This window comes from Puntigrus tetrazona, chromosome 7 (genome assembly GCF_018831695.1).
Source record: "Puntigrus tetrazona isolate hp1 chromosome 7, ASM1883169v1, whole genome shotgun sequence".
NCBI lineage: Eukaryota > Metazoa > Chordata > Actinopteri > Cypriniformes > Cyprinidae > Puntigrus > Puntigrus tetrazona.
This window is the reverse complement of record NC_056705.1, coordinates 24,177,571-24,204,306: the sequence shown is the minus strand read 5'-3', so window position 1 is coordinate 24,204,306 and position 26,736 is coordinate 24,177,571. Positions and strand designations below refer to the sequence as shown.

At 38.7% G+C, this 26,736-nt stretch overlaps 1 protein-coding gene across 2 annotated transcripts in view; it reads left to right on the top strand.

Moving 5' to 3' along the window:
* The window catches only part of itfg1 (integrin alpha FG-GAP repeat containing 1), a 106,331-nt gene that overhangs the window by 50,215 nt on the left and 29,380 nt on the right, over positions 1–26,736 (top strand). The window contains exons 10-12 of one of the 2 annotated variants that reach the window (XM_043244738.1): positions 3,310–3,455; positions 19,850–20,006; positions 21,804–21,912. In XM_043244738.1, the coding sequence (XP_043100673.1) occupies positions 3,310–3,455; positions 19,850–20,006; positions 21,804–21,912 (412 nt within the window). The remainder of the gene's footprint in view (positions 1–3,309; positions 3,456–19,849; positions 20,007–21,803; positions 21,913–26,736) is intronic. The other variant, XM_043244739.1, reaches the window with a different exon arrangement.

Sequence of the window (26,736 nt, the reverse complement as noted above, 5' to 3'; positions counted from 1 at the left end):
TACAAAATTACAATCAGAATGTCTTTTCAAAAGCTGTGTATACCATAAATGCTTTTTTTTTTCCGCGACAAGCAGGTGTCTGAAATGGAAAACTGTGCAGCGCTTTACATACTTTGGTAAATGGAGAATTTCTGCTTTTCTGCAAAGTGCCACTTGCTGTCAGAGACGGTTCATTCTTTAATTTGAAGGTTTGAAAACACTCATGTTCAGAATAGTAATGATCTCAAACATGCATCAATTTGACTCTCTATTAACTAGAAGGACTTGAGTAGACCCATTCTGTGTTCACCATAATGTCAGCCCACAGCCTTGTGATTTCCATCTACCCTCCCTAATAAATCAATACGACTTAGCATTAACCGACAGTCAGCACTGATATAAGTCAATTTACACAAGCAGACACGGAGTGATGGAAGCCGATTGTAGATGGCCACAAGGGCAATGACTGTTTGCATAATCATTTCTATGTTGAATGAAAAGAGTCTTCAATTCAATGGAATTCAGCTGGAAGTTAAGGCCTGATTCTGTCTGAGTGGCTTCTTAAGAGAAAGAGATGTTTTTGTTTTTGTATGTGAAGCTTTACTGTAGTTGTTGATAGTAGAGTGTAAGTAAAGGACTCTGGGTTAGCTCACACACACAGAAACAGAACCGAATGTGTGCTTGCATTTTAAAGTGCCTTAACACGTACCAGCATGTACACCCACTCATTCGTTCATAAGGATCATTTGTTTTATTTCAGCTGGTTCTCAACAATAATGGCCTTAGTTTAGAAATGGTTTGCCAGGCATGTTCAATTTAAAACCTTGTCAGTATTACTTCTTAGTTATGATGAGCCATCAGTAAGCGTGCCCATAAGCTGTCATAACATCTCATAACCTGTTCTAACAGCCCATCAGTCAGAACTGCTTACTTAGGACCTTTGGTGGGGGTTGAGGTCTGGCTCAGTGGTCCTATGGGAGGGAAGTGCTCCAGGAGCTTAAGAACCATTAAACATTCAATAACTGAGTGAGTAAAAGAAAGACAGAAAGTGAGGCATAAAACAGGACAGAGCGAAAATGAGTGTGAACATATGTGAACTGAAATTGGGATTATCCTGATTGTCATTTATCCAGATCATCATAGGATCTAATTTAAAAAAACTAAAAGAACTAATTAAAGATAAAGAAAAAACTTTTCACCCCCAATTGTTTGTGGGGTTCCTCAGGGATCTGTCTGTCTGTACGTCTGTCTGTCTGCACGTACTCTCAAGTATAAGTATTATATAATACTTGAAAGTATTATTGGGTAACACATTATTACTTTTTATTTCTTTGCTGACAACTTTCAGCTATATTCGCCTTGAAAAACTGGTGACTCCATTCAGTTAGATGTTGTCTGGTTAATAAGCTTTGTAATCATTTTCCTTCAATCTCTCTTCTGTTTAGAAATGTGGGTGTCATTCTTGAACTTTGAGTCAAACGTATTAACTCAGGCGTTAAGAATAGTTGAGTGTCACATTATTTCTAAAATCTATCTTTGTCTTTGTCAGTCTTCACTCTAGCACCTTCAAATGGTCTGGAATGCTGCTGCACGGCTGTTAACAACGGCTAAAAAAAAACATGATCATATCACTACAATTTTAGCCTCCCTTCATTGGCTTCTGGTTTATTTTAGGATCCAATTTAAGATGATGTTTGTTTTTAAAGCCCTTAATGATCAAGCCCCATCATACATTAAAGATCTTATCCTCCCTTACTTATCTAGCAAATCTTTAAGATCTTCAGATAAAGCACTTTAGCATGTACCACAATCTTGTCTAAAAATATAGGCTTTTTTATTAATTTTTTGGTCACTGGCACTATAGCCAATGGAATCCACCTTGCACCTTGAGTTAACTATTAAAGTTAATTATGAAGTGTTATTGTTTTAATCTCTGCTCTATGGATTAAAATTTAGTTAGTGTTACATCTTGAATGTTTGAAGGTTTTCAATTATTGTATCTACTTGTTTGAAAGTTAGTTTTTGAAATCCGTTTAAACTTTCTGAAATTAACTATTGTTATTTTGGTGATGTTTAAAGGTTAGTCATTGTAACTGTTTGACAGCTGTTGGTGTTATATTCACTCTAGTGGTTTAAAGCCTAGTTATTGTTATGTTTGATAATCAGTATTTTACATCTCTAGCAGTTATAAGGTTATAAGGTTGGTTATCTCTAGTTTTCTCTAAATTGAAAGTTAATTATGTTTATGATGGTATAAAGGTTAGTTATATCTTTAAATTGATGCTTAAACTGTTTGTATATTTTGTAATTGTTATTGTATGTCTTTAACAGTCTGAAGTGCATATAAAATATTTTAAACTACGAGTTTAACAGAAAGTGTCCTAGATAACCTGTCAAGCTCTTAGCGGGAAATAGTGCTGCAATGTAAACAAACATTGCAGGACTCTCACATTTGCTCATAATGAGGCGGCTAGGCCTACAGTGCACACCATGACTCACAAACTTGACTTCGATTTTTCTATTTTGCGGAGACAAGACTAACATCAGTTCATTCTTGCTTTAGAGATATTACCAATATTAGCTTTAGATAAAATGCAAAATAGTTTGTACAAATACACACACCATCTCTTCACCTCATCAACACGCCTGATCCATGCATTGCTGATTCTGGCTGTGTACCGAGGGTCAGGAAAAAATCTTATTAGCAGCCATTAAAGAACGCTTTCTTTTTTCCTGCATTCTCTCTTTAGCACTTTGGGTCCGTCTCCCCTCTCACTGCATATCTCTAGAAGTCTCTCTATTTCTCCCTCCTGTCTCTGTGCCTCCATCCCCATGGATGTAAACATGCAGAGATGCACCTGGCTCTCTGTTTTACATTCATGAGTGAGTAAAGCCTGTAGCATCTGTGCCTGTGCCTCCCCCACACACGTGCAAATGACCCAAAGAGCAAGAGAACCATAATGCTGCACTGCCTGGTGCACTGCTTTGCTTTGGCTACATTCAGTTGAATTTGTGGTGTTGTTCGCATGACCTGTTAACTTTCATATCAGACGCTGGTTTAAACAAGTGGCATTGCTAAACTCCTATCCAACATACCTACCCTGACAAATTCATCATAATGTCACCAACTTAGTTAATAACGTTATTTTGTCGCTTTATAAAATCTGAAAGAACTTGCTGTAATATGTATTTAAAACATTTAATTTTAGTATTTTCCGTGTAATACTTCATATAGTGATTAATTTCAACTTTATTTCTTTTAGGTTAGCAGTTATCTCTTGTACTGGATGCCAGCTTATGTAACTGAATTGTCTTTCTCTGCTGTCCCAGTGGGTGCCGGTGCTGACGGACTTCAAGAGGAAGGATTCTGTGTGGGGATTTGTTTCTTCAGACATTCCCATCACTCTGCACTTAGGAGACTACAACATGGATGGCTTTCCTGATGCCCTTGTCATTCTTCGTAACACCAGTGCTAGGTAAGTCAGCATCAGTGCTGGCTGGGTACCCAAAATCTGTACTGGAGTACAAATAATTTTGTTTACTCAAGTAGGAGCAAAAGTCATGATGGTACTGTAAGGAGGAGGAAGAGAACAATTCGTGAAATTACTGCTTGAATTATGAGTGCTGTTTACATAGGATCTGATCAAAGTACAGAATAAAGCACTGAGAATGATGAAATGGTGAAAAAAATATATATGAATGCAGACATTGTGAAAGTGTAAACATGTTTTATAAAGCAAATAGTCACTTAAAAATGAGAACATGTATACAAATCTTGAATATTGGGTGGAGAACTAAAAACTAAACTAAATATATCTCATTAAAATCAGTAGATTTGCACAAAATCTTGAGATAGATACACCTGATTTATAAAATACTATTAAATCCAAAGAGTTTACTTTCTGTGAATTATGGAAGTTAAGAATTGTTGTTTTTTTTTTTTTTTTTACACAAATTACTTATTGAAACTAATAGAGCATTACAACCTACCTCTCAAATGCGGTGACTTGTGTGTGTTAAAATGTGCATCACTGAATTCATCGCTTTTCAGCAATATTTTTAGCCCCAAAATATAATTTTTTTTATCAACATTAAATTTCAGAGAAAGGAACTATGTTTTGACTTTTAAACATAAAAACTCTCAACACCAAGAAACTTTTAAATTACATTTTTAAACAAAGCAAGTCGTGTTTAAACAAACATGTGTAAAGCATACAAGTATTTTTCTTCCTAAGAAACAAACCAGGTCTAAAACCCAACCTTTATTACCTTTTCTTTTTTATCCAAATAGGATCTTTTTGATATTTCCACAGTAGCTGTTTTTTCAAAGCACATCAGCTATTTTTCTCTCTGAAACCTTAAGTTGGAGGATTTCATGGATGATCCTGATAAAACAAGACTTTTTACTCTTCTGGGGCATTTTATGTTTTTCCTCTTCACTATAATAATATTGCTCTACATACATTATTTTATTTCCCCCTCTTTCTGAATATGATAAAAGTCCGTATGGTTATGATATCAGTTTGTAAATGAGAGATACTTTGCATGTGTTAGATTGTGTCTGTCATGCATCAAACATAAAAAAAAAAATTCTAATACGTTTATTTATTCTTCCACTGAGCGGTTTAAAATGGCATTTTTGCATCATACATCACACTTCATTCTCTATTATCTTAACAGTGATTACATGACAAGGTAAAGGTTGACTGAGTGTTGTCTAAGTGTTGCCATCAACAAAAGCGAGAGAGTAGGTGCCTGTGAAGAGCCAGAAGCTTGTCACCCATCTTCGATCTGGCCTGACCTGAGTGAGGACAGACAGGCCTGAAAGAGCAGCAGGAAGGGCATGGATGGATTAACAGCTCTCTGATTGAGATAAGATACTAGAGGCTCTGCCGCTGGCCTCCAGGTGACTATGAGAGATGCTCCAGATGCTTTTAGAACACAAAGACAACTTCACATTGTCCTGAAGGACAGGGGATTTGTGTCTAGACTCAGAGAAGCACACAGAGAGTCACTTGAGCCACACACACAGAATCCTAGAAAAACGCTTTTCTATTTTATGATCTGCTTTGTTGTGGTCTCTAGTCTATGGTCTTCATGCTTAATACATTAGGTTGACCTAATCTTTAAGTCAGTAAAGGCTTAACCTTCCCCTTGTGTCCTAAGGCTTTAGTGCTACTATGGTCTCTTCTAATCACCCCACAGCCAATCTCATCATCAGCACTTCCACAGTAATCAGGCAACATGCATCCAAAGACCTCAGAGATACACCAGAGCGTGTTCAAATCGGCCTATTGTCATTATCGTCGCATCTAATGACTAAGATGCCAAGGAGAGTGATTTGATTCTCATCAGCCAGGAGCTGAATGTTAAAACCTCCTTTCCTCGCAGATGGCCACTTTCTTATCTCATAGCAATCTGTGCTTGGATCACTCTAAACACTCCCATGAACCTTTTCGACAAAGACCACAGCATCTTTCTGTGAATATCAAGAGTCTTGCTGCTTCAGATTTTTGCTACTCAAATAAATAACACATTTCATACTTAATTTTTTTTTAATATATATGTATTGAACAATTTAGTGAGGATTTAGCATGTTCCGTGGCTTAGAGGATGGCTTAAGTGGGCTATGTTCATATGTTCACGAGGTCAGAACAAGCATGCTGATACCCATTAAACACATTGGCATTTTGCAGTTTAGAAATGAGTGACGGACATAGATGTGAGTAATGTTGTGCCAGTTTCTTTTTCTTTTTTTTTCTCCCCCAAATGCTTTCAAACCAGCCTCCAGCCCATTTTGTTAGCGAAGGTTGTCATGGTTTCTGAGGTGATAGAGTGTGTTGGAGTTGGTGAGTGTTTTTTTTGTTGTTGTTGTTGGGTTTTTTTGTGTGTGTGTGGGTGAGAGAGAGTTTACCCAACCAGCCAGAGACATTTTCAAAGTCAAAGCCGTTTAAGATTGAAATGAGAGCTTCATACTTCTTTTAAATGAGCCATACGTAGTCGTAAGCATATTTGGCGAGTGTAAAGATGTATACTCATCTAAGTGTGTCTGAACTGTCAATGTTTGCATTCAATTCTGTTTCATTTTATTGGCTCTTCAAGGGTTCTTCATCTCTCCATCCTCTTCAGCTTCAGTCCGCATCATCAGCCTCTCTTTCCACTTCTCATTGGACTTCTGACACTTAGTCTCTCTCTCTCTCTCTCTCTCTCTCTCTCTCTCTCTGTCATATCCTATCTAGGCAATATAAGATAAAGAGATGTCACTGGCAGATAGTTGTAGGTGTAGATACTATTTTTAACTTTTAGTGTGCCCTCTCTTACCAACCTGAAAGTTTCCAATTTAATGTGAAATTGTAGATTTTAAATCATGTTCACTTTGAAAGTTGCAGTTTGCTTGTGGTTGAACAGTATCCTAGATGAGGTTTCTTTTTTTGCGCAGTGTTGCCGAACTTAGCAGTGGTATTTTATGTCCTATTCATTAAAGCACATATAGTCTTTAAGGGATTGCTCATCCGAAAATTAAAGTTGTCATCATTTACTCAGCGTTATGTATTCCAAAGGTTTTTTTATTTTAGGAAAACAAAGGGTAGATATTTAAATAAATACATATTTTAAAAAATGTTTTGTTGAGCACACTGTGGAATATCATTGTTTGCATTTGGTAAAATGCAAACTTTAACCACAGAGGAAAGTACTTCATAGTGATTTGGAATGGCAGGAGGGTAAATTATGACAGAATTAAAATTTTTGGCTAAACATAAAAATCCTCTTTTGCTGATACATTCTGATGTATTTCTTTGTGAAATGGGACTTATTTTTTTATCATACCGACCGTCAGGAATTTACTTGATTGCGAAAATTAGACTTGGTTGATGTCAGCAGAATTGATGAATCATCTACATTAGGAGAATAGACCTGTACTGTAAAAGTAAATGGGTACAATTTTGATTTCAAGTCAACATCAAATCGCACACGCACACAAAGGCTGACGTCCATATCACATCATTAATATCTGCCTCCTGTTCTTGAAGCAGAGAGCAGTATTATAGTGTTAAATGCCCCCAAGGGTGTGTGAATATACCACTGACTTTCTGCTGAAGAGGTAGTATTTTGGAGGAAGTCAGGCCTCGGTCCATCACTGACTATGTGAGTCCAGCCTACATGCCGACACAGACTTGGAGGTGCTCTGTAGGAGTCACTGTACATTTCTTTCACTGACGATCATCTGAACCACTGACGTACACATCCCCATTTTATCCTTCGCTGTTTATATATAGATATCGTTTTGTATTAGTGTAAGTTACTGTGTGTGTCACTTTCTGAGAAAATGACTGTGGGCAAGGAAAAGCAGAGTACAGTGTCTTTTTCAGCTCGAACAACGTCAACATTTTCAGAGATTTAGAAATTGCTTTGTAGCTTTATTCTACACTGATATGTCTCTTTCTCCACTTTGAAACTAGATATACACCAGAGACATTGTAAGAAGGAGACGGACCACTCACAGAATAATGATGGGAGAAATCACGCCGCTAAACAAGGCAGCTGTTAAAATGGAGGTTTCGTGTTTTAGTTAAAAGAGCCCAACACCTTCTTGGTATAATTTGATTTCCTTCAAGCAAGTGTGTTTATTAACTGGATCAACCTGAAGAAGTATTTGAGTTTTATTTGTATTTGAGAATTATTTATTGAAAAGTTCAACAGGAGTGCGAAGAGAGTCAGTAAAAAAAAATGAAAAGCTATAGAACAAAGAGAGCTTTGAAGGTTGAAGCTTCTAAAGTTATCCATTGATAACATTAACAGTTCACTACAGTACATGCTTTTTGACATTTATATATTGCCTGCCTGTCTACTGTGCATTTACTGACAAAACTATTTACATTGATTTCTTGGCATTTAGACAATTAAAGCATTTAACATCAAGTGAAGACACAAAGCAGCTACCTGTCAGTCCTGTGTCCTGAATTGAGTTTTATCAGAGTACCTGTACTTTACATCACAAATCGCTGCTTTGAAACACATTATGTACACATAACAGTGTAGACTAACTGTGTTGAAGATTTCAGTCTTTCAGTCATTCATGTAGGAGCTGTATGTGTACTGTATGTATCGGCTACATGGAAAATTGCTGCCTGAGGGCATATCTGCAGTGTGAATGGACTTAAAGTGACATTGCTACACAAACAGAACTGATTCTGTGGCACGCTTTTGCACAATTTGCACACATTTACCATGGATATTTAACAGTGTGACTAGGCACGACTACAGCCGTCTCAAGAGAACAAAGTGTGCTTTCTCTTTCCTGTCATTTTCTTCCACCTACTCTGCTGCTTCTGTGTCCTTCTCCAGCTTTGTTTTCCCTCACTGCTTTTTGCCTGTTGAATTCGCCCTTGGTTGAGAGAGAGAGAGAGAGAGAACAGCTAAGCAAGCACACTTTTCAATCTTCTCTTTATCAGCAGATTACATGTCAAATACCTGGCCCATCTCCTACACACTCCCTTCCTTTTCCCATTCGGCTCTCCTCCACTCTGGTGTCTTGCCCAGGTGCTTGTTTGGCTTCCGATGAAATGAAGAGCGGCAGAAGAGCTTGGTCATCAGCCCTCTGACTCACCAATAAAACCGCTTTAAGAGGGCTAAGAAGAAGACTCGCTTTGTTCATCTTCACACGGCTCTGCTCGCATTGATTTTTTTTTTTTTTTTTTTGCTCACTTCTGGTCATGTAAATAATACACAATCACAGTATCTCGACCTCATTTGGTAATGCATTCTGCAGTCTGAACACATTGATCAGAATCCGCTTCCGATCTCATCCTTAGCGGCAGTGTGATCATGTGCCTCTGATACAGCTTTAAGAAGTTGTGTAATCATTTTCCACTCAAGCATTTTGCACGGTTGCAGAGATTAACCATTGTGGACGCCTCAAAAGTGAGAGAGTGACCTCTGACCTCAGAGCTGAGGGTGAGATTATGTAGACAGCAGTGACACTGCTCCATCGCCTCTCATTTTCATGTGTCAGTCAAGGACGTTGTTTAGCCTGATAAAACATCTGGAGACGATGTTTTTCTCTGGTATGCATTCAGCCTGTCAGGAGCTTCCTAATGGACACATTCAGGTTCAACTCAAGTGATCCCAGTTTACTGTGTAAAAAGTCTGTTTATGTATGGTTTGCTGCTTAATGCAAAGAATGGACAAAACTACAGTTCATCTTAGCTTTCAGAAGCACTTAAAGGGATAGTTCACCCAAAAGTTAAAAATTATGTTATTCCAAAACTATAAGACATTTGTTCATCTTAAAAACACATTAAAATATATTTTTGATTAAATCTGAGAGCTTTCTGACCCTCCATGGGCAGCAAGGGAACTGCCATGTTTAAGACCCAGAAAGGTACTAAGGACATTGACGTCAGTTGTTCAACCTTAGTTCTAAGAAGTTATGAGAATATTTTTTTGTGCACAAAGACAAAATAACATTATCCAACAATTCTTCATTTCTCTTCATTGTCATTCTTGGACATACGTTCATGACAGTGGTTAAAACTCTGATGTCACATGGACTATTTTAACTTTGTCTTCACAACCTTTCTGGGCCTTAAATTTGCTAATTCTGTTGCTGTCTGTGGAAGGTTAATTTTTTTAAAAATGTCTTAAATTGTGTTCTAAATATGATAAAATGACTTGAAGAATGACTTGAAGGTGAGTAATCAATGATAGAATTTTTTGGGAGGTGAACTAACCCTTTAAACAACAACGTGGAACAGTGACGAATTAGACTCATAAGCAATATTATGTTAAATATAATCGCTTTTTTGTTGGCTGTACTATGTATAATTTATAAAAAATGTATTCAAGTAAATGCAGACTCGGATGATGAAAATGTTTGGATGTCTGTTCATTCATTTCATTCAATATTTATTCATTGCATTCATGTTTGTTAGTCTCTCTCCATCAGTCTTTTTAAGCAATCCAGATCGCAACATTGCGCTCCACTCAGCTCCTGGCACGCAGTTAACCATCCTCCGGAAATGAAGTGGCTGCTAGCTGTAATTAAATCAACTTTCCTCTGTGTCTGAGAGGAAAAGAGAGGCACACATTAGACAACAACTTGTAAGAATAAAGAATGATTATGGTACAAAGATAAGGGCAGAGAAAAGGAGTTTGTTTATGCACTAAATCAAAACCAAATTTGGAAATGTACACAGAGACAAGTATGTTAACCCGGTTTGTTGTGTCCCTGTACATGTCAGTGACTGTGTTCATCTGTGTGTCGAGATAAAAGAAAGGAAAATAAACTACATTCCTATTGCTGCATGCTGGAGTCTCTGGCTTCAGCCGTATATGATTGAGTTTGCTTAAGGCTACTCCTGTTCCTCACCTCATCCCGTCAGATGCGCCAGACTCCTCCACTGCCTGCAGCAGCCCCTCCTTCACACACAAGAGGGCCATTATCGGGGTGTTTCCCAGTTCCTTCACACTCCTCCTCTCTCTTGATCTATTAGTAACTCTCTCTTTCTCTCCTGTCACTGTGCTTTGTACATCAAAGTCGTTCTCTCGCCATGCAACTGACCCACTCGATAGGACCGCCACTATGCCGTGGGCTAATGGTCCCACCCCTCCCCGTTCCTGCCCATTTAGGCTGAAAATTAATTAAGGTTCTGCATCAACAGCCTCGAGATGCCCACCAGAGCTTGTCAAGGAAGAGGAACGATGCGTTGATCTACGGCACAGATATTTGGGTGGGCTTCAGGGATCGCGCGCTCATTCTAAAGTACATAAAACTGAGTCGGTTTGGTTTTATTTTATAGATTTTTTAAAATGGTAATTGGCTGTGTCCCACCAATGAGACTAGACATCATCTCTGCTCCCGTTAAGACCTAATGAATTTTAATGTAAAGGACACCGTTGAAAATCTAATTTATTTTCATTCGTCAATTCAAATAGAATCAGCAGAGGAAAGCACAGCTAAACAGCCGGAGGGCCGCACTGAAAATCCATTTGTCATGTACGTGAGGCTGTGGACGAGACAGTAGAAAGGCCTTTGCTCGTCTATCTCTCTCCACCTCTAGTCGTTCTTCCCTACCCACCACCAGAGCTGCCAAGAACACTTATCTGGTGATTAGAGTGGACTTGATCCAGATGTTACAATTATGAAGTGCTGGATCACATTTTTCAGACAGTTTTCTGACATCTCTATCAAGGATCTTTTCATGGGGGTTCAGATGCAGAGGAGCTCTGTAATGAGATGTGTGTTGGTGCGCACAGGTGGAGTGTAGAGGTGTGAGCTGATCTGTAGTCAGGCAGCAGGTGGATGCCCATCTTGTGGGCCAGCAGGTGTGTTCTGGTTTAGCAGAGCTCCTGAGAGACTTTATCATGCTTTCTCTCGCTCTATTTCTCTCTCTGTGATTCTGAACTGCTCTAATCACCTCTCTGCTTCGGTGAGCCTCTCTCCTATTCCTCACCTCTGTGTCTCTTCTGACCTGCACTGCAAAGCACCGTTCAACTTACACAGATGCAGAAGTTTGTTTTGCTTCTTTAAGTGGTGGGTTTCTAAGTTGAGTCTACCACCAATGTATTTGTTGCCATGTTTGAATTTTATTTTAGAGCTTCCACCTCCTCGTCAATCACTTTTCATGTCAGAGTCACGGTCACAGCCCTTTCAAGGGAAGTTAGTTCATCTGGCAGCCATCTTCTAGTCAAGAAAGAACAACTTAGATGTTCATAGATGAACGCTGCTGTGATTTAAGGTTGTCACATAATAAAAACACTTACTCACACTTGTTTGTTGCAACATTATTGTACAGAACCAGTATAGTCGGCACAGTATCGTCTTTTAGTTTCAGTCTTACTGAAAATCCCATGTCAAATTGTTTAAATTAATCTGAAGTAAAATAAAGGGAACAAACCACCAAGTTCTTACATGGTCTGAAAGTTAATTAAAAATAAAGTTAATCTACTCTTTCCTGCTGCTGGGATAAGAAGGATGGCTAGACAAACAGTTTTTCTTCAACTTAGCCATTGGCACTTGGCAGAGCATTTTGTTGTCTTTGTCTCATTTGGTTTCTGCATAGATCCGCATTTGTCTTGTCATCTATCTAATATGTGCACAAATCAGTAGGCGGAGCTAAAGAGGCAGTGATGTAGAAGCAGTCGTTGATCTACTTTTGCAGAGGCGGTGTTTAGCTGCACTATTACATCATAGAATGGCACATTCCACAATCAGTCGTTTTTGGTAGAGTGGCTTCATTATAAGCTGTTTTTAAACTAATACGTTTTGATTTCTGAAACTTTACAGAATGGTTTTCAATGGATATTTCACCCCAATATGAACATTTTGTCATTAATCACTTACTCCCTATGTCATTCCAAACCTGTAAAAGCTTAGTTTGGAACACAATTTAAATATTTTGGGTGAAAACTGGAAGGCTTGTGACTGTCCCACTGACTGCCAAACAATTACCACTGTCAAGGTGCAGAAAAGTATGAAAAACGTCATCTGCCATCAGTGGTTCAACTGTAATATTATAAAGCTACGAGAATTGTTTTTGTATGGAAAGAAAATAAAAATAACAAATTTATTCAACAATTTGGCACTGTAACGTCACCTTAGTGCTATTTTGGACAGCATTCTGTGGACACACATTACATACAGAGTTCAGTGTTAGACACAATGGCAGGATACGTCTTGAACATGTATTTATGCTTTGATTTGTACAAGCTGCATATAGTACAATGACCTCAAAAAGTGAAGGTAATTTCGATGACCTTACTCCCTTTTAAAAGACTAGTCAAGTAATACACAAAATGGGCAATAAAATCAATCAACTTTAGAATTTATCTAGAAATAAATGTTTTACAAGGGAGTTTTATAGTGATTGTATTGAAGAAACTTTCAGTGAACAGGTATTTAAAGAACAATTTTTTCCCTTAGCGTGAATAACCTTTTAATATTCTGACAGATTATTTTCCACTATGAAGGACCCCTGATGTTAAAGGTTCTTTGTTGAACACTTAAGACATACAGAGAGCTCTTTTTTTGGCACTAGTGATTGTCCAGTTAATGCACTTTTATGTTTTAAAGGTGACATATCATGCCCCTTTTTACAAGATGTAAAAACAAAAGCCTCAGATATCCCCAGACTGTGTATGTGAAGTTTACCAGACAGATAATTTGTATAGTTTGTTAAAATTGCCAATTTCAGTATGTAACAAATCAGCTCATTAAAGAAATGTATATAAATAATTACAAATGTATATAAATGATTACAATTAATTATGATTAATTGCAGTTATTTATATCAGCTGCCACTAGTTACTGTAGTAGAATTACATTGCCATCAACAAATCTTTTTGTTCAGTGAATATTCATTTGTCAATTGCATGTAGCAAGGATCTAAATCGTGAAGAGACATTAATTTGCAAGGCAGAAGCAGAAACTAGTGTAATTTGTGCACAAATGTTTTCTTAACTAAAAACCAACTGACATAACTGAACATACAAGCATAAATACACTCATACATAGGAACGTGCAAAGGCTTGATAGTAAACCATCAGGAAAAGCATAGAATGAAGCTATGAAAAGTGAGCACCTGTAAACAATCAATGCCATTTATAACGGGGTCTACAACTACTACTAAACCTCTGTTTAGGTTAGTTAAACATACCATACTTCCATTGCCTTGTAGGTTTTAGATGCAGTCTTGGGTAAAAGTCTGGATGCAACTTGTTGACTCATGTTTTTCCGGTTTGAAGTGTGATGAACTCCAAAGATTTCCTGACTCGTGATGACTGAAAGTTTCTTCCCAGATCTGCTAAGATCCCAGGATCCCAGTTGCAAAGGTGGTCAAATTCTCATCTTCTTAGTATCCCACCGAACAGCAGCTGGCCTCACCTCACTGCTTTTTTAGACTAACTTGAGGGTCTCAGTGTCAGTAGTGACTTTCGCTTTTGGAGGGGAGGTTTATGACTCTTTGTTCTCAAGCATGGTAATTTGAAGGTTGATATTCACTTACTAAGATTTTTAGAACCTTAAGATGTTGCATAGGTATCAACATGCAATATACACCCTGAATTAGATCACTTGACAACAAATTCAAAGATACTACGAATACGAGTTATGTTGATATTATGAGGTGATATCAACTGTGAGCTATCATAAACACGCATAAAACAGTATACAATAACAAAGACGTTATACAAAACCAGTAGCAATGTGACGTTTTGGCTTTTGGAGATACATTTCGGGGGAAGGATCCACACACCCATAGTTGCCCTTTCAGCCCCTGTTTGGGTGAAGGGGCATTGGAGATTATTTGTTATATAGAAAGTATATAGCAAATTTGATATTATTAAGTATAAGTATAGCAAATATTTTATGTCTGGTTGTTCTAAATGCTACAAGTATATAAGCCAAAATGTGCTGTTTTACTGTTTGTCTCGCAAAAATGCAAAGAAGATTTTTTGAGAATTTATGAAAAAAATTAGTTTTTTTTAATGGGACATTTCCTTTAAAAATAAAATTTAACCAAAGTGTCCTCAGCAGCTCAGTTGGAGGGAGGATATGGAGATTCCGCTATGTTTATTGGTGCCCCCCAATATTGCCTCTAACAATAAATCTCCTGAGCTACAGCAAGAAAACAGTAATGGTGTGCTGCTGCTTATCTCAGGACTGTTTCTATGCTAATAGGGCAGAGAATATCACAAATGGGTGGGATTTTATTCCTTGCCATGACATGTACAGTACATATGGAGAAATCTGCAGATGTCTCCTATTCTGAGAGGCTGTTTATAATTTAGTGGGATTATAAATTATGTAAAAAAAATTGTGAGTGGATTTTTACCATTATAGACCGGTATGTTTTGAAAACATGATTTTTGTACATAGAATTAAAGGTTTGGAACATTCAGATTAGAAAAACAAAATTGCCTTTAATGAATTTGACTATGGGGTTTGTATCATAGAGCTGCTGTTTAATGTCATTCAAAACAGTGTTACATATTGCTTCAGAAGAAGGCCCACAAAATGCAACCGACCAATTTAAGGTGAGAAATGAACAGAAGAACAGTCTAAACCACCAGCCATTATTCCCAGAAAAACACATGTCTTTAGCCACAGGAAGCCCCTGCACAGCTCAACGAGCAGTATTACTTTTCAGAACCACCTGCTGGGGAGAAGTATACCTTTATAATGCTCAGAGGGGGCCAGAGAAGGAGAAAAGAATGGAGTGACCAACCCTCGGTCTCCAGGAGCATTGAAAGTTGTATGAGACAAGAGGAGAGAAATCAGAGAGATCCATTAAGCTGTGCTAATGCATGTATAATTGAATGCCATCAATTGCACACTTCTTTATGATGTCAGGATTACCTCTTAATAGAAGTGCTTGAGTTTTATGAGGGACAAGACAGAAGACTCCCGTGAGGAGTGCGGGGAAAGACCTGGACACACACGCATTGGGATCGTGATTGCATTTGCTATTATGCTTCACAGTTTGATGTAAATGGGTGTGTGTTTTTACTGCAGAAAGACATCTCATTGTTCATACTGAGTGCATCTCACACCTGCAGTGCATGAGACCTGAATTTTATTTTTTCTCACATCGCAGCAGCCTCTTTATTTACCATATACCTCAGTGCTGAATTATTCGTACATTGAATTACTTGGCCTGGCTGAGCTAGGGCTCAAGCTCAAATCTATAGCTGCTGCAGCAGCACAGCGCTCTGTTGCTAGGCAATGGCCGTCCATCTCATAAGCATGTGTTTTGAAATACTTGTCTCGTTGTCAGTCAGGATTAGCTGCAGTTCCACCAAGAGTAGAAAGACATCTTCATTTCACCAAGATGGAAGATAAATGTCAATACGTGTCAATATTTCACACTCCTGACAGATCATCAGATCCATCGTGGTGGACTGTATTCCCATTTACTTTCAAGATAAAATGGCATCTGAAAATGCAGCGGGCGATTAAAATTTAAAGGCCTGTCAAACGTTTAAGCAAAGATTTATTTCCTTCACTTCAGATAGGGGGATTAATTTGAAAGGTCTCTAAAAATCTACATCAGCTGATTGGGAAAGACGTGCTCAATAAAAGTCTTTCGGGTTATGTAGCTTTTTTGCATTAAACAACACTCTTATCCAAGCTGATCCACTTTCTGTTCTCTGGTAATGATGTCTTCATTCGTTCATGTACTCTACATGAAGCACTTGGAGTCCATGGAGAGCTTGTCGTAAGCATGGTGGATGTCATAGCTGATTAGCCCAGCTAGGCTCCTCTGAAGCATTACCATGTCTGTTCTACTGTTGTTTAGTTTGTTTCTGGATCTCTCACTCAAACTGTTAAGTGCTGTTTACTCTGTTTCCTTGTAATCTAGCTCTTTCTTTTACTGAAAACAAAAAAAAAAGTTTTGTTCAGTTAAATGATTGTGTAGAACATAAGAATTGGTTCATGTGTGGATCTATTCGTCTGTCTCTCTGTCTATCTCTTTCTCTATCGTTCTCTCTGTCATTCTCTACCATTCTATTTTATTTAATTCGGTGTTCTTTTTGCTACCTCAGTATAAAATAAATTTGAAATGACACAAATCTGGTTAAAGACAAATGTTTTAGCCTCTTATGTACAGTATTTTCTGCATGTCTATCACTTCTTCCTTGTTCACAAGCATACTCTTTCCAGTTAGAGAGCAGAGGTAGCGAATGATTGAAACACCATCCACCCTTCAGACTGCTTTGTTTCTGCCCTTGAGAGCAAATTGAAAAAAGAAGTATACCAACACATATGGCAACTGAGAGGGAGAAAGAGAAAGACGCCTCAGGAAGAGTGGGTGGACCGGTATTGAAGAGATGCCTGGGGGGACGAGATCTCTCTGCTTCTGTCATCTTACCCCTCAGAGAATCTCCAGACCCGCCGCCTGCCGTCCCTCTCAAAACTCTCTGTCTTTCACTTTCTCGTTCCCTGTTTGTGCTCTGGATAACTGACGTCCTCAAAAATTCATGTTTTGATGCCGATCCTGCACAGCGGTCAGGAAACGGCACAGTCAAATCCTTCTTTTCTGTAGAAAAAGAGAAAAACCGAGGGAGGTTGACAGAGTTGGAGGGAGAGGTCAGCCCGTGGGCTTGCCTCTGGCCTGCTCTTCCCCGCTGGGTTTGCCATGGTGTTGGGTCCAAAGCTCCCAATTAAGCAAAGAGCGTGTGTGTGTGCTCATGGGTGTGCAGTTGGCACAGCGAGCCACTGGTCACGACCGCGCTCCAGTGAGAGAGTGAGAGGACAGGAAGTAGGGCCTACATGCCCACTAACCAGACGCAGACACACTCTTAAAAACTAACACTGACACACACCTAAGATACCACTCGGCTTCACACACACAGCTGTCTATGTGCTTTGAGTACAGTTTCTGTCCAAATGCACTGATGTGTTTCAGCTACTAGTCTTTAAATTGGCAGTCATGACAGTTTCGCTGCCAAATACAAGGACAAAAACTTTCCTTCTGTGTGCCGCAGCCGGTTAAACCCGCAAAGGCTCCGGTAAAGCAGCTGTTCTCAGCGCTGCAGTAAGTGTGGTGTCAGTTAATCCTGTGAGGGGACAAAGTCTGCTTGCTTGGCTGGATGACTTTGGCAAAGCCCCCCCAAATCGGCCTGTGCTGACGGGCGGCCAGCAAAGGTGGACAGAGGCTTTGGCTGTGAAATGCACAGATTAGTGGACCAAGCTCCAGACTGACCAACACAATCCGCACAGGAAGTCTCATCGCCTGCCAGACCATCCCAGACAGCTAAACTGGGAAATTCATTTTCATGGTTCAAGTTGAATTTGAATTTCAAGCATTAGTCATATTATTTGCGATCGTAGAAAGTGTGTATGTGTGTGTGTGTGTGTGTGTGTGTGTGTGTGTGAGAGAGAGAGAGGGAGAGAGTGTATTAATCGTAGTAGAGGTTGTAGTGGGGTCCATTAAATCAGCTGAGTCTGACCTGTCAATCATTTGGGTTGAGATGGATAAAATCACTGTATAGACCTTGGTCAGGGTAGTGCTTTTTTTAAGGGAATGAATATGAGGTTGTGAGGGATAGAAGTACAGTGCGTTCAATAGATTTAACAACATACTGATTGTTCAGCTGACTGAACGTCTTTCTGAAAAGACCTGCATAATACACATAAAAACATCTAGTTTACTTCCACAAGTGTACCCTTTTGTTTCTGTTTGGCTTTATTTTTTGTACTGTAAGTATATACAAATACAACCAACCCTGTACCCATATGTACAGTGTAGAGTGAGAAAGAGATACACTACTCTTTGAAAGTTTGTGCTCATTACTTTTGTCTTTTTCTTCTTATGAAAGCAGTGTATTTGCCCTGCATTTATGGATCAGAGTCAAAACTGAAAAAATTGTAATCTCTTATAACATTAGACATTTTGTACCCTAAAAAAATTGGGTACACTTTCCACAAAAAAATCTTCAACAGCACAACCATTTTCAACGCTGATCCGTTAAACTACAGCAAAGGCTGTGATGGAGTATGGCCACTGAAGCTGACTGCAGTCACTCTAGTCTGTGTTTGTTCCAGCCATGCCATGCACGTTTCTTAAGTATCTCTACACGTATGCCTCCTTTGAATAAATATATTCAAAATCTGTCAAATCCCACCGAAATCCTTATCCGATATCCTACCATGACTTATGACGAGAGGCGAAAGGTTATGTTTTAGTCACATAACATTGGTTAATAGAAACGCTGTCATTTCGCAATAGTTATATTTATAAAATATTGCCAAAGTTTTAAACAAATCTGTAATGGAAACACACCTACTGATGATAAAATGTTTGAGCACCAGTTCAGAGTATTAGAATGATTTCATGAGACACTGAAGACAGGAGTAATGGCTGTTGAAAGTTCTGAAATAACATTTTTTAATATAAATAAAAAATCACATAATCAATTGAATGCAGCCTTGGTGAGCATGAGAGAATTCTTTGAAAAACTTTCAAATACAAACATCTTACCAACCCCAAACCTTTGAATGGTAGCATACTGATATAGATTTTACTGTAAACACAATTTTTGTTTTATAGACTGAGAAAGACTATTGTCTGTGCTAATCGGCAGCGAGCTGCGGTTGGTAGAGCTCAACTTCTTTTGAAGCTGGAACTGAATTTGTTTATGTAGCTCAATCTTTCTGTGTAGCTTAACTGGAGTGTGTGTGTTTTATAGTAATTTGGCAGCAGTTATCCAGCTTCAAATGTATGTTTTGTCCACGTCCTTTCTGCATTTCCTTTTTCTGAAACCAAGGAGAAACAACAGAGGGAAGACAGAGAAGAAAAACCTTCATGCAGTTTCTATTTTTAGCCTCTCACGTGCTCGGGTCGAAATTGGTGTAGTTCTGAGAAGTGCCACATGGTAAATATCGTACTAGAGGGAGAAAAGGCAGTGAAACAAAGGTATGAAACAAGGTTTCCGAATAAAGCAGAGTTCTGACAGATGGGTGGTCGAGCAATGCAGAAAAGCATCTCATTTCATAATTCACTGCTGCCTCCCAGATTCACCTCCCCCACACTCAGCACTGAATTATGGGGAGGAATAGGTTCTGCTTAATTGCCTTTTTTATTCAGGGATCAAAAGTTCAGCGCACAAGTTTCAACCTCTTTTCCAGTGGCACTGATTCATCAAGCCCCTCTACTATAGTCTACGGTGTGCATGTATGCGTGTAATATTGTCATTGAAGAAGTGTTCAGGCTCAGACATGCTCTTTAATTGGTCGAAGTTCACTGGTTTCTCTATATGCTTGCAAACTTAATTAGCAAGGGTTAAATTCAGCATGACACAGAGTATTTGCGCAGTCTTTTGCATTGTGTTTCTTAACGGGTGTTTTTCTTCTCTTTCTTTCTTGTCTCAGCAGCACACAGCAGCAGGCGTTCCTGTTTGAGAATGTGCCGTGTAATAACGCGAGCTGTCGGCAGGCAGGCCGCATGTTTCGTGTGCACTGGGAACAGTCAGACCTCAGTGCCATCCCCAAGGCTGTTGTGGCCACTTTTTTTGACATCTATGAGGACGTAAGTGTTGGCCTTTTCCCCTTGCTTTTGGCGCTTTAATTAAAGAGCTGCCTTCGCTTCAATCCCCCTCTCTTTCTGTGTCCCCGATCACTCTTTCTTCATCTCGTTGATGTCTCGGTGACCCGCATTATACCAAGCTTTAGTCGTTATCTGATTTACTTTGACTGTAACGTTGTCCCCGTGGTGTGACACAGGCACTCTCCTCTTTTGACATTGAGAGTAGAGAACTATACAAAAACCCCAGCCTCCGATGCTTAACACCCTTCCATCCAATAACATAGCAGTCTCTGTAGTTTTAAGACTTGTTTGAACCAAGTCTGACGTGAAGAAGTGTTTGTGTTGCTAAAATAATATAGAAGTATTACATGGAAATTGTAAACTAGCAATAAAAAATAAGGCTATGTTAAAACTGAAGTACTAAAATTACAACCACAAATGAAAGAAAATGACAAAATGAGAAACGCATAACAAAATTACTTAAGCTATTTCAAAATATGATAGTATAAAAATAATGCTAAAGTAATACTGAAAAGCATGCAACATCTAGCGATGCTTGTTTGAGACATGACCCATACACTTTTTCTATTTAATATTTTATTGGTATGTGATTTATTTATATATTTTGGCAACAAAACCTTTGGGAAAATGAAATGGAATGATCATGTTCAGAATGTTTAGATGTAGTGTCAAGGGGTTCAAGTTAATGTAGATTGTTATTTTGCTAAGAACATTTTCCTGTAAAGTTATGCATGTAAATAGGCCTCCTCCATTTTTTCTTTCTGTCTATCTTCTGTAGTTCACTGCACTGTTTCTGTTGATCAGTATTAAGGGTGTGCCTATGGTTTGAGGCATTTTCTGCTTTTAGGATTTTAAGTGGAGCTTCCCTGGAGGCAGTTCTGTCTCTTCTCCCTTGAGCTGTGTGAATCTCACTGATGCTCAAGGTTTGTTATAGATTATTGATTTCTAAGTGTCCTTTGATCAGAAGCATTGATTTGAACTGTTCATTCTACACATGAATGTGTCTGGCTTTTGTAATAAGTTTAATATCTGTTTGCAGTATGGGTTAGTCTCACAGAAATTGCACACATTCTTGTAACTATAAAGAATTAATATTTGAATGCAATAAGTAATTGAAAAACTAGTACTACTAGAATGTACAAATCCTTGATTTAAATATCTGCCTTTTTCTTGATGTAAAAATGCGCTATTACTTATTATTATAATATCTCTCACTTTACGTCTTTCTCATGCATGTCTGCTAAAGAAATCATGAGTCATGAGTCAGTTACACATGTTTGCATGTATGAAGATCTCTATTGGTGTGCTTCTTAGCGCTAACCTAAATAAGTCAAATTTCTCACTTCTGCAAACAGCCCTCGAGCATCTATGTGCGCAAGTCTTATTTCACCTTTCCCTCTATGATTCACTCTTTCCCTCCCTTGACCCTTCTGTCCATCCGTATCGCAACCTTCTCCCCATCGTAATCGCAATATAGCCAATTACCTTAGATTCCCTCATGCTTACATAACTAATGGAGCTAAAGGCTCATTAAACAAACAGCACGCGCATGTCTCATTCTGTTAGCATTCCAGCTAGTCATCATTAGCACAGTATTAGGATGCTATCTGTACAGGAGCCCCCGCTCTACCGTGTTCTTAAGAGCGAGACCGATAGACCGCATAGAGGGGCTGATAAGAAGCGTAATAGCTTGCTGGAGTCCATTAAGGATATGAGTGCTCATCAGACGGGAGAGATTCAATGGGCTCGATACATTGTTTCTGATTTTCTCATTTGCAGGGTATATTAGATATGATCGTGCTCAGCAAGGTGGAAGGAAGGGAGGATCACGTCATCCACGCTTTGAAGAACAACTTCGAGGCAGACGCTTATTTCGTAAAAGTGATCGGTGAGTATGAAGTTTGTCCGGTTTGGCCACCGTAGTGGCGGTAGAGCTTCCGGGTGCTGACATTTGAGGAGCTGACATTTCCAGAGCCAGATGCATCCACTAGAAAGCAGCCGTGATGCCATTTAATCCTGCCTGCTGTGTTTTAATTAAAGGAGAAGGAGAAATCTCCACTAGCTCAAGCGCACAGATTAGCTTCCTCAGTGTAACAGCATGTGAGGATCATTCTATCAGTGTCAGATTAAAACCGGGATGAGACTGACCTAGAGTCTCTAAATCTCCCTCCTCGCGCTTATTAGCGCGCTCTCTTTCTCTCTTTCCTGTAGATGTGGTGTTTAATGAGACTGCTGTAAGCCAGAATGTCTGGCTCTGAGGAGAGAGAGGCACTCTGGGCAGTTTACTGCAGTGACAAAGTGCTCCCAAGATGCTTGTGCCCCTTTCAAATCAAATAGCCACTTGTGTGTGTGAGCGAGAGTTGGAATTGATGTTTATATATAATAGAAATGTTATGTTCTATACAAATAGACTCTCCTCCGTAATAAAGCTGCTTTTATGAGTCTGTAGTTTATGTAGTTACGTTTTCGTGTGAATAATGGCAGACTCATGACTTCCTGCTCCTGCACTCTTCTACACTAGTCCATTCCACACAGACATGGTAGTCTTTGTATTTGTACAATGGCAGACACTTCAAATGCTCACCAAGGCTGCTTTTGTTTGATCAAAAATACAGTAAAAATGTAAATAATGTGTTAAACAGTTATGGTACCTTTTTTTCTGGATTCTTTGAATAGAAACATTTTTACAAAAACGCATTTATTTAAAATAATAAATACTTTTACATTCTTGCAATAGATTTATGTAATTTTGGATCAATTTAAAATAATAATTCACCCTAAAATTAATATTTTGTTATCATTTACTCACCCTCATGTTGTTTCAAACCTGTCTAAGTTTCTTTACTATGTTGAACACAATAGTAGATATTTAAAAAAAAAAAAAAAAAAAAATGAAGAGTGTTGTTGGTATCCCATTGACTTGCATACTATGGAACCTAATGGAGACCATCAACTATGTAATTACCAACATTCTTAAAAATATCTTCTTTTATGTTAAACATAAGAAAGAAACCTATTCAGGACTGGAACGGCATGACGGTGAGTAAGTGATGAACTATACTTTTAATGTAGCCTTGCTGAATATATAATATTACTTAATGAAAAAAAATCTACCCCCCAAAATCCTGGCAGTGGCAGAATAAGATCTACACAACCTGAGTACCAACAATTTTGATGTTGTGGTTAAAAAAAAAAAAAAAAAGTTAAAATTGCAATTTGGGAGGTAAGTTTCTATCTGATTGAGACACAACTGTAAATGAAGACTTTCCCATACCTGCTAAATAAATTAGCTCTGTATGTCGCAGCACCTCTGTGACAGGCCACAGATGCTTAAATGCATTAGGCAACCATGTTCAAGCAAAATAAATGGTGCTGTATTAAAAATCAATATGTTAGCTTTCGAATTTCACATGAATCAAAACAAAAACCGTCATTGGCCAAATGTTCATATGTGCTGCATCGCTCTTAGAAGAGTTTTTCTTCAGTCTGCAGCAAATGACCCATCAAACTGAAAGATGTGTGGTAGTTACTGCCATTTTGCAGTGCAAAATATAGAAGTTCTTCTCTGTATTAATGAGGAACCAAACAGCAGACCCACCAGAGGCGTTGCAAAATCCGCTTTACTGGGCATGAGCCAATAATATACCACTGACAAATCTTTGCCTGATGGTGGAGATTACTGTATGCCAACCTGAGAATCATTAGGGCTTTTCACACTGTGTTCAAACATCGGTTATCATCATTCTAAACCCTACGTTTAGCTTCTGATAAAGGTACATTTCACACCGCTTTTTACCTGGGGTTGCAGCAAATGCTTCGTAACAATTGCATTTAACCTCATATTCAAGTATTTTTGACAGTCACAAAAAGACAATGCATAATTCTTAAAAAATAAGACTTTTAAAAACTTGCACAGTCCAGTGATGGTAAGTGATGGTGACACTATTAGTTCCATATGTAGGCTGACCCAGTTGATTTTTTTTAAGGTGATGAAACTCTACTGTCATGCCATTTTTTTAATTAATATGGGTTGAGTCAGTGTTTAATACTGAGATTAGGAGTTACCCGGCATAACTCTTGTGCAAAGTTTGCACGTTGCTTGTGTCATATCTATTGGCTCGTCTTCCTGGTTTAATGCAAATATAAACCACCAACACCAATGACTTATCGAATTTGTGCAACACTACTGAACTCGGCCCATTAGTGCCTGCTCACTTTTGCCCAGGCCAGCCAGAGAAATCTAATTCTACCCAGGCCACTGCTAGAGCCATCATGTAAACAGGTTGAGTACTGCTTTCAATCAATGGCAAAGATGCTGCAAAATACATTCACGCAGAGTTTAGGCATGTACAGTTTGAAGCATCAGCTTATGAATTATTAGCACCTGATAAATTATTAACATTGTGATATGTAAACCATGATATCCGATGATTCTGTTTAAAATGACCCAAGGTTAACTATTTCATGTGTGAAAAGCTCTCGTATCCCTGAAAATATTTCAGAATTCATGTCATGTGTGTTTTTATCAGCCTTTATAGAATCAAAACTAGCAACGGTTGCAGTGAACAGATTAATAAATGAATCCTTATTGATATAACCAATCGAATAGGTCTGCAAAAAGTCTTTCTGAATTTAGAACTTACACACTTTTCCAAAGCACAAACTACATACTTTATAAGACAGAAAAGTAGAAAAATGTGGAGGTGGATATTTATCTAAACCAATATATTATTGGGAATGTTCAAACGTCTAGCAGTTATTTATTGTGTGTGCAGTTTGTGAACAACTTTGTGTTACTGTTAAAGTTTATATCCCTAATAATATCAAAAAAGGGTATCGGATTACAGGAACATTTTTTGATGACTGAAAACATCCACCTCATCCTCTACCATCTTGCCTCATTTACTGTCCTCTAGAGGAATTGTGGGTATGAAAGCTGTGTCCTAATGCAATTACCTTTCGCTCGCTCAGTACCCAGCGGTTTGCATATTGCCAGGGAAGCCCTCCGTTATTCCATCCTCTGAGAAATAAATAAACAATTTAGTTCCGTCCAATGCTGCCAAGTCCTCAAGGCCATGTGTGTTTTGACATAATTCTCAAGCTGAACATGAAAAGAATTTGAGCCTTATCACAGATTTGTAATATGTTAAAGCCTTAGTTTGGTTCTGGATTTACATTCCTGTTTCTCCAGCCCTTTTATCTTTTGCCATGTTTAAAACACCCACTTGCCACTTTTTCCCCTCAGTGTCATAAATGACACTCACATATTGATACCTCCCCTCTGATCTAGAACTCAATAGATACAAAAAGAAGTCCGAGTGAGCAGTCAGCGGGTTGCAGGAGAGTATCAGAGGAGGGAAGAGGCCAGGTGCTGTAATTTCCTGTGATTGCGTGCTCTAGACACACACAGAAGGCTGTTGGAGTGTGTGTTTGTGTGTTTGTGGGTGAGTAAGTGTGTGTTGGCTATAGGCAGAGAGGGAGAACTATGGCAGCTGATTGCATTCCTGTTCATTTATTAGAATGCAGATGAGCCGCAATGAGGAACATCTGCGCGCTTTGTTCGGTCCAGTGCAAGCTCCTTCCGTGAATCTGCTGTCTGTCACTCCTAAAACCAAGCCCCCCCACCCCACACCTTACAACTGTACATGAGAACTTATAAAAGAAGGTCTTTTTCTTTCACTATAACGGATTAAAATATATCAGTGATTCGCCTTCATTTCAAATTCATCCAAGTACTAGATTTTAACAGTCATTTTCAGTTCAATTTTAATGTTCTCCTATCGTGCCATTTTTAAGGCACCCAGCTTGTTTTGGGAGTCTCCTACAATAGGATTACATTCATGCAAGGTGAAAAATGCTTTTGTTTTCTCTAAATATGCCCTGAATATCACCCCATTTTCCAGAGATTCTAAAAAAAGATTCATTCAAATTTGTTTTGTGAATCCTCCGCTGAACTCCCTGAGATTAGGGTGAGTTCTTTATAGAGTTCTTTATTTTAGGAGGCAATAACTTATTTATTGTGCACTTTTGGATGTACAACTTTGCAGATTGTTTACATTCACATACAGCTATATTACACACTGCATGAAAGGCAGTCCTCTAAATCCTCTTCACTTGTTTTCCATTGTTTTGTCAAACAGATAGCCATGTCCCAAATTATGCAATTTGGTCAGTGTTTTTGTGCCTGGCTGCTCGTGCAAACAGAACCACATAATTTCTGCAAAGCGATAGTTCACTTGCTCCTCTCTGCCTTTGAAGTTGGATAAGTAGTATTTTAGCATACAAACTGCAGCTTTAAGTTTGTGGAGAGATTCTTTTTTTTTTTTTTTTTATTGAGGCTGAATGATTAGATGATGAGGGACTGAGAGTGCTGCTTGTTACTATAATCACTGCCTGACCTCAACCGAGACCGAGAGCCAATCATAAAGCTCTCTGTGTTGCTACTGGGTTAGAGTAAGGTAATGGATGTAATCTTCCGTCTCCAGGCAGTGATCTCACAACTTTGAATGCACCTGGTCACCAGTTTCATAGACTAGATTAAGAGTGACAGGTTTTATTCCAGCTTTATGAAGTAGTGCACCACCACCTCTGATGGTGTAATGATGTGTGAGCGTCTGTGTGGGGCAGCTGTTATGAATGACATGAGACACAGTCACTTAGAGCATCGGTGGCATCTGGTTTACCAGTGCGGAACATCACAGCAGGTCTCATG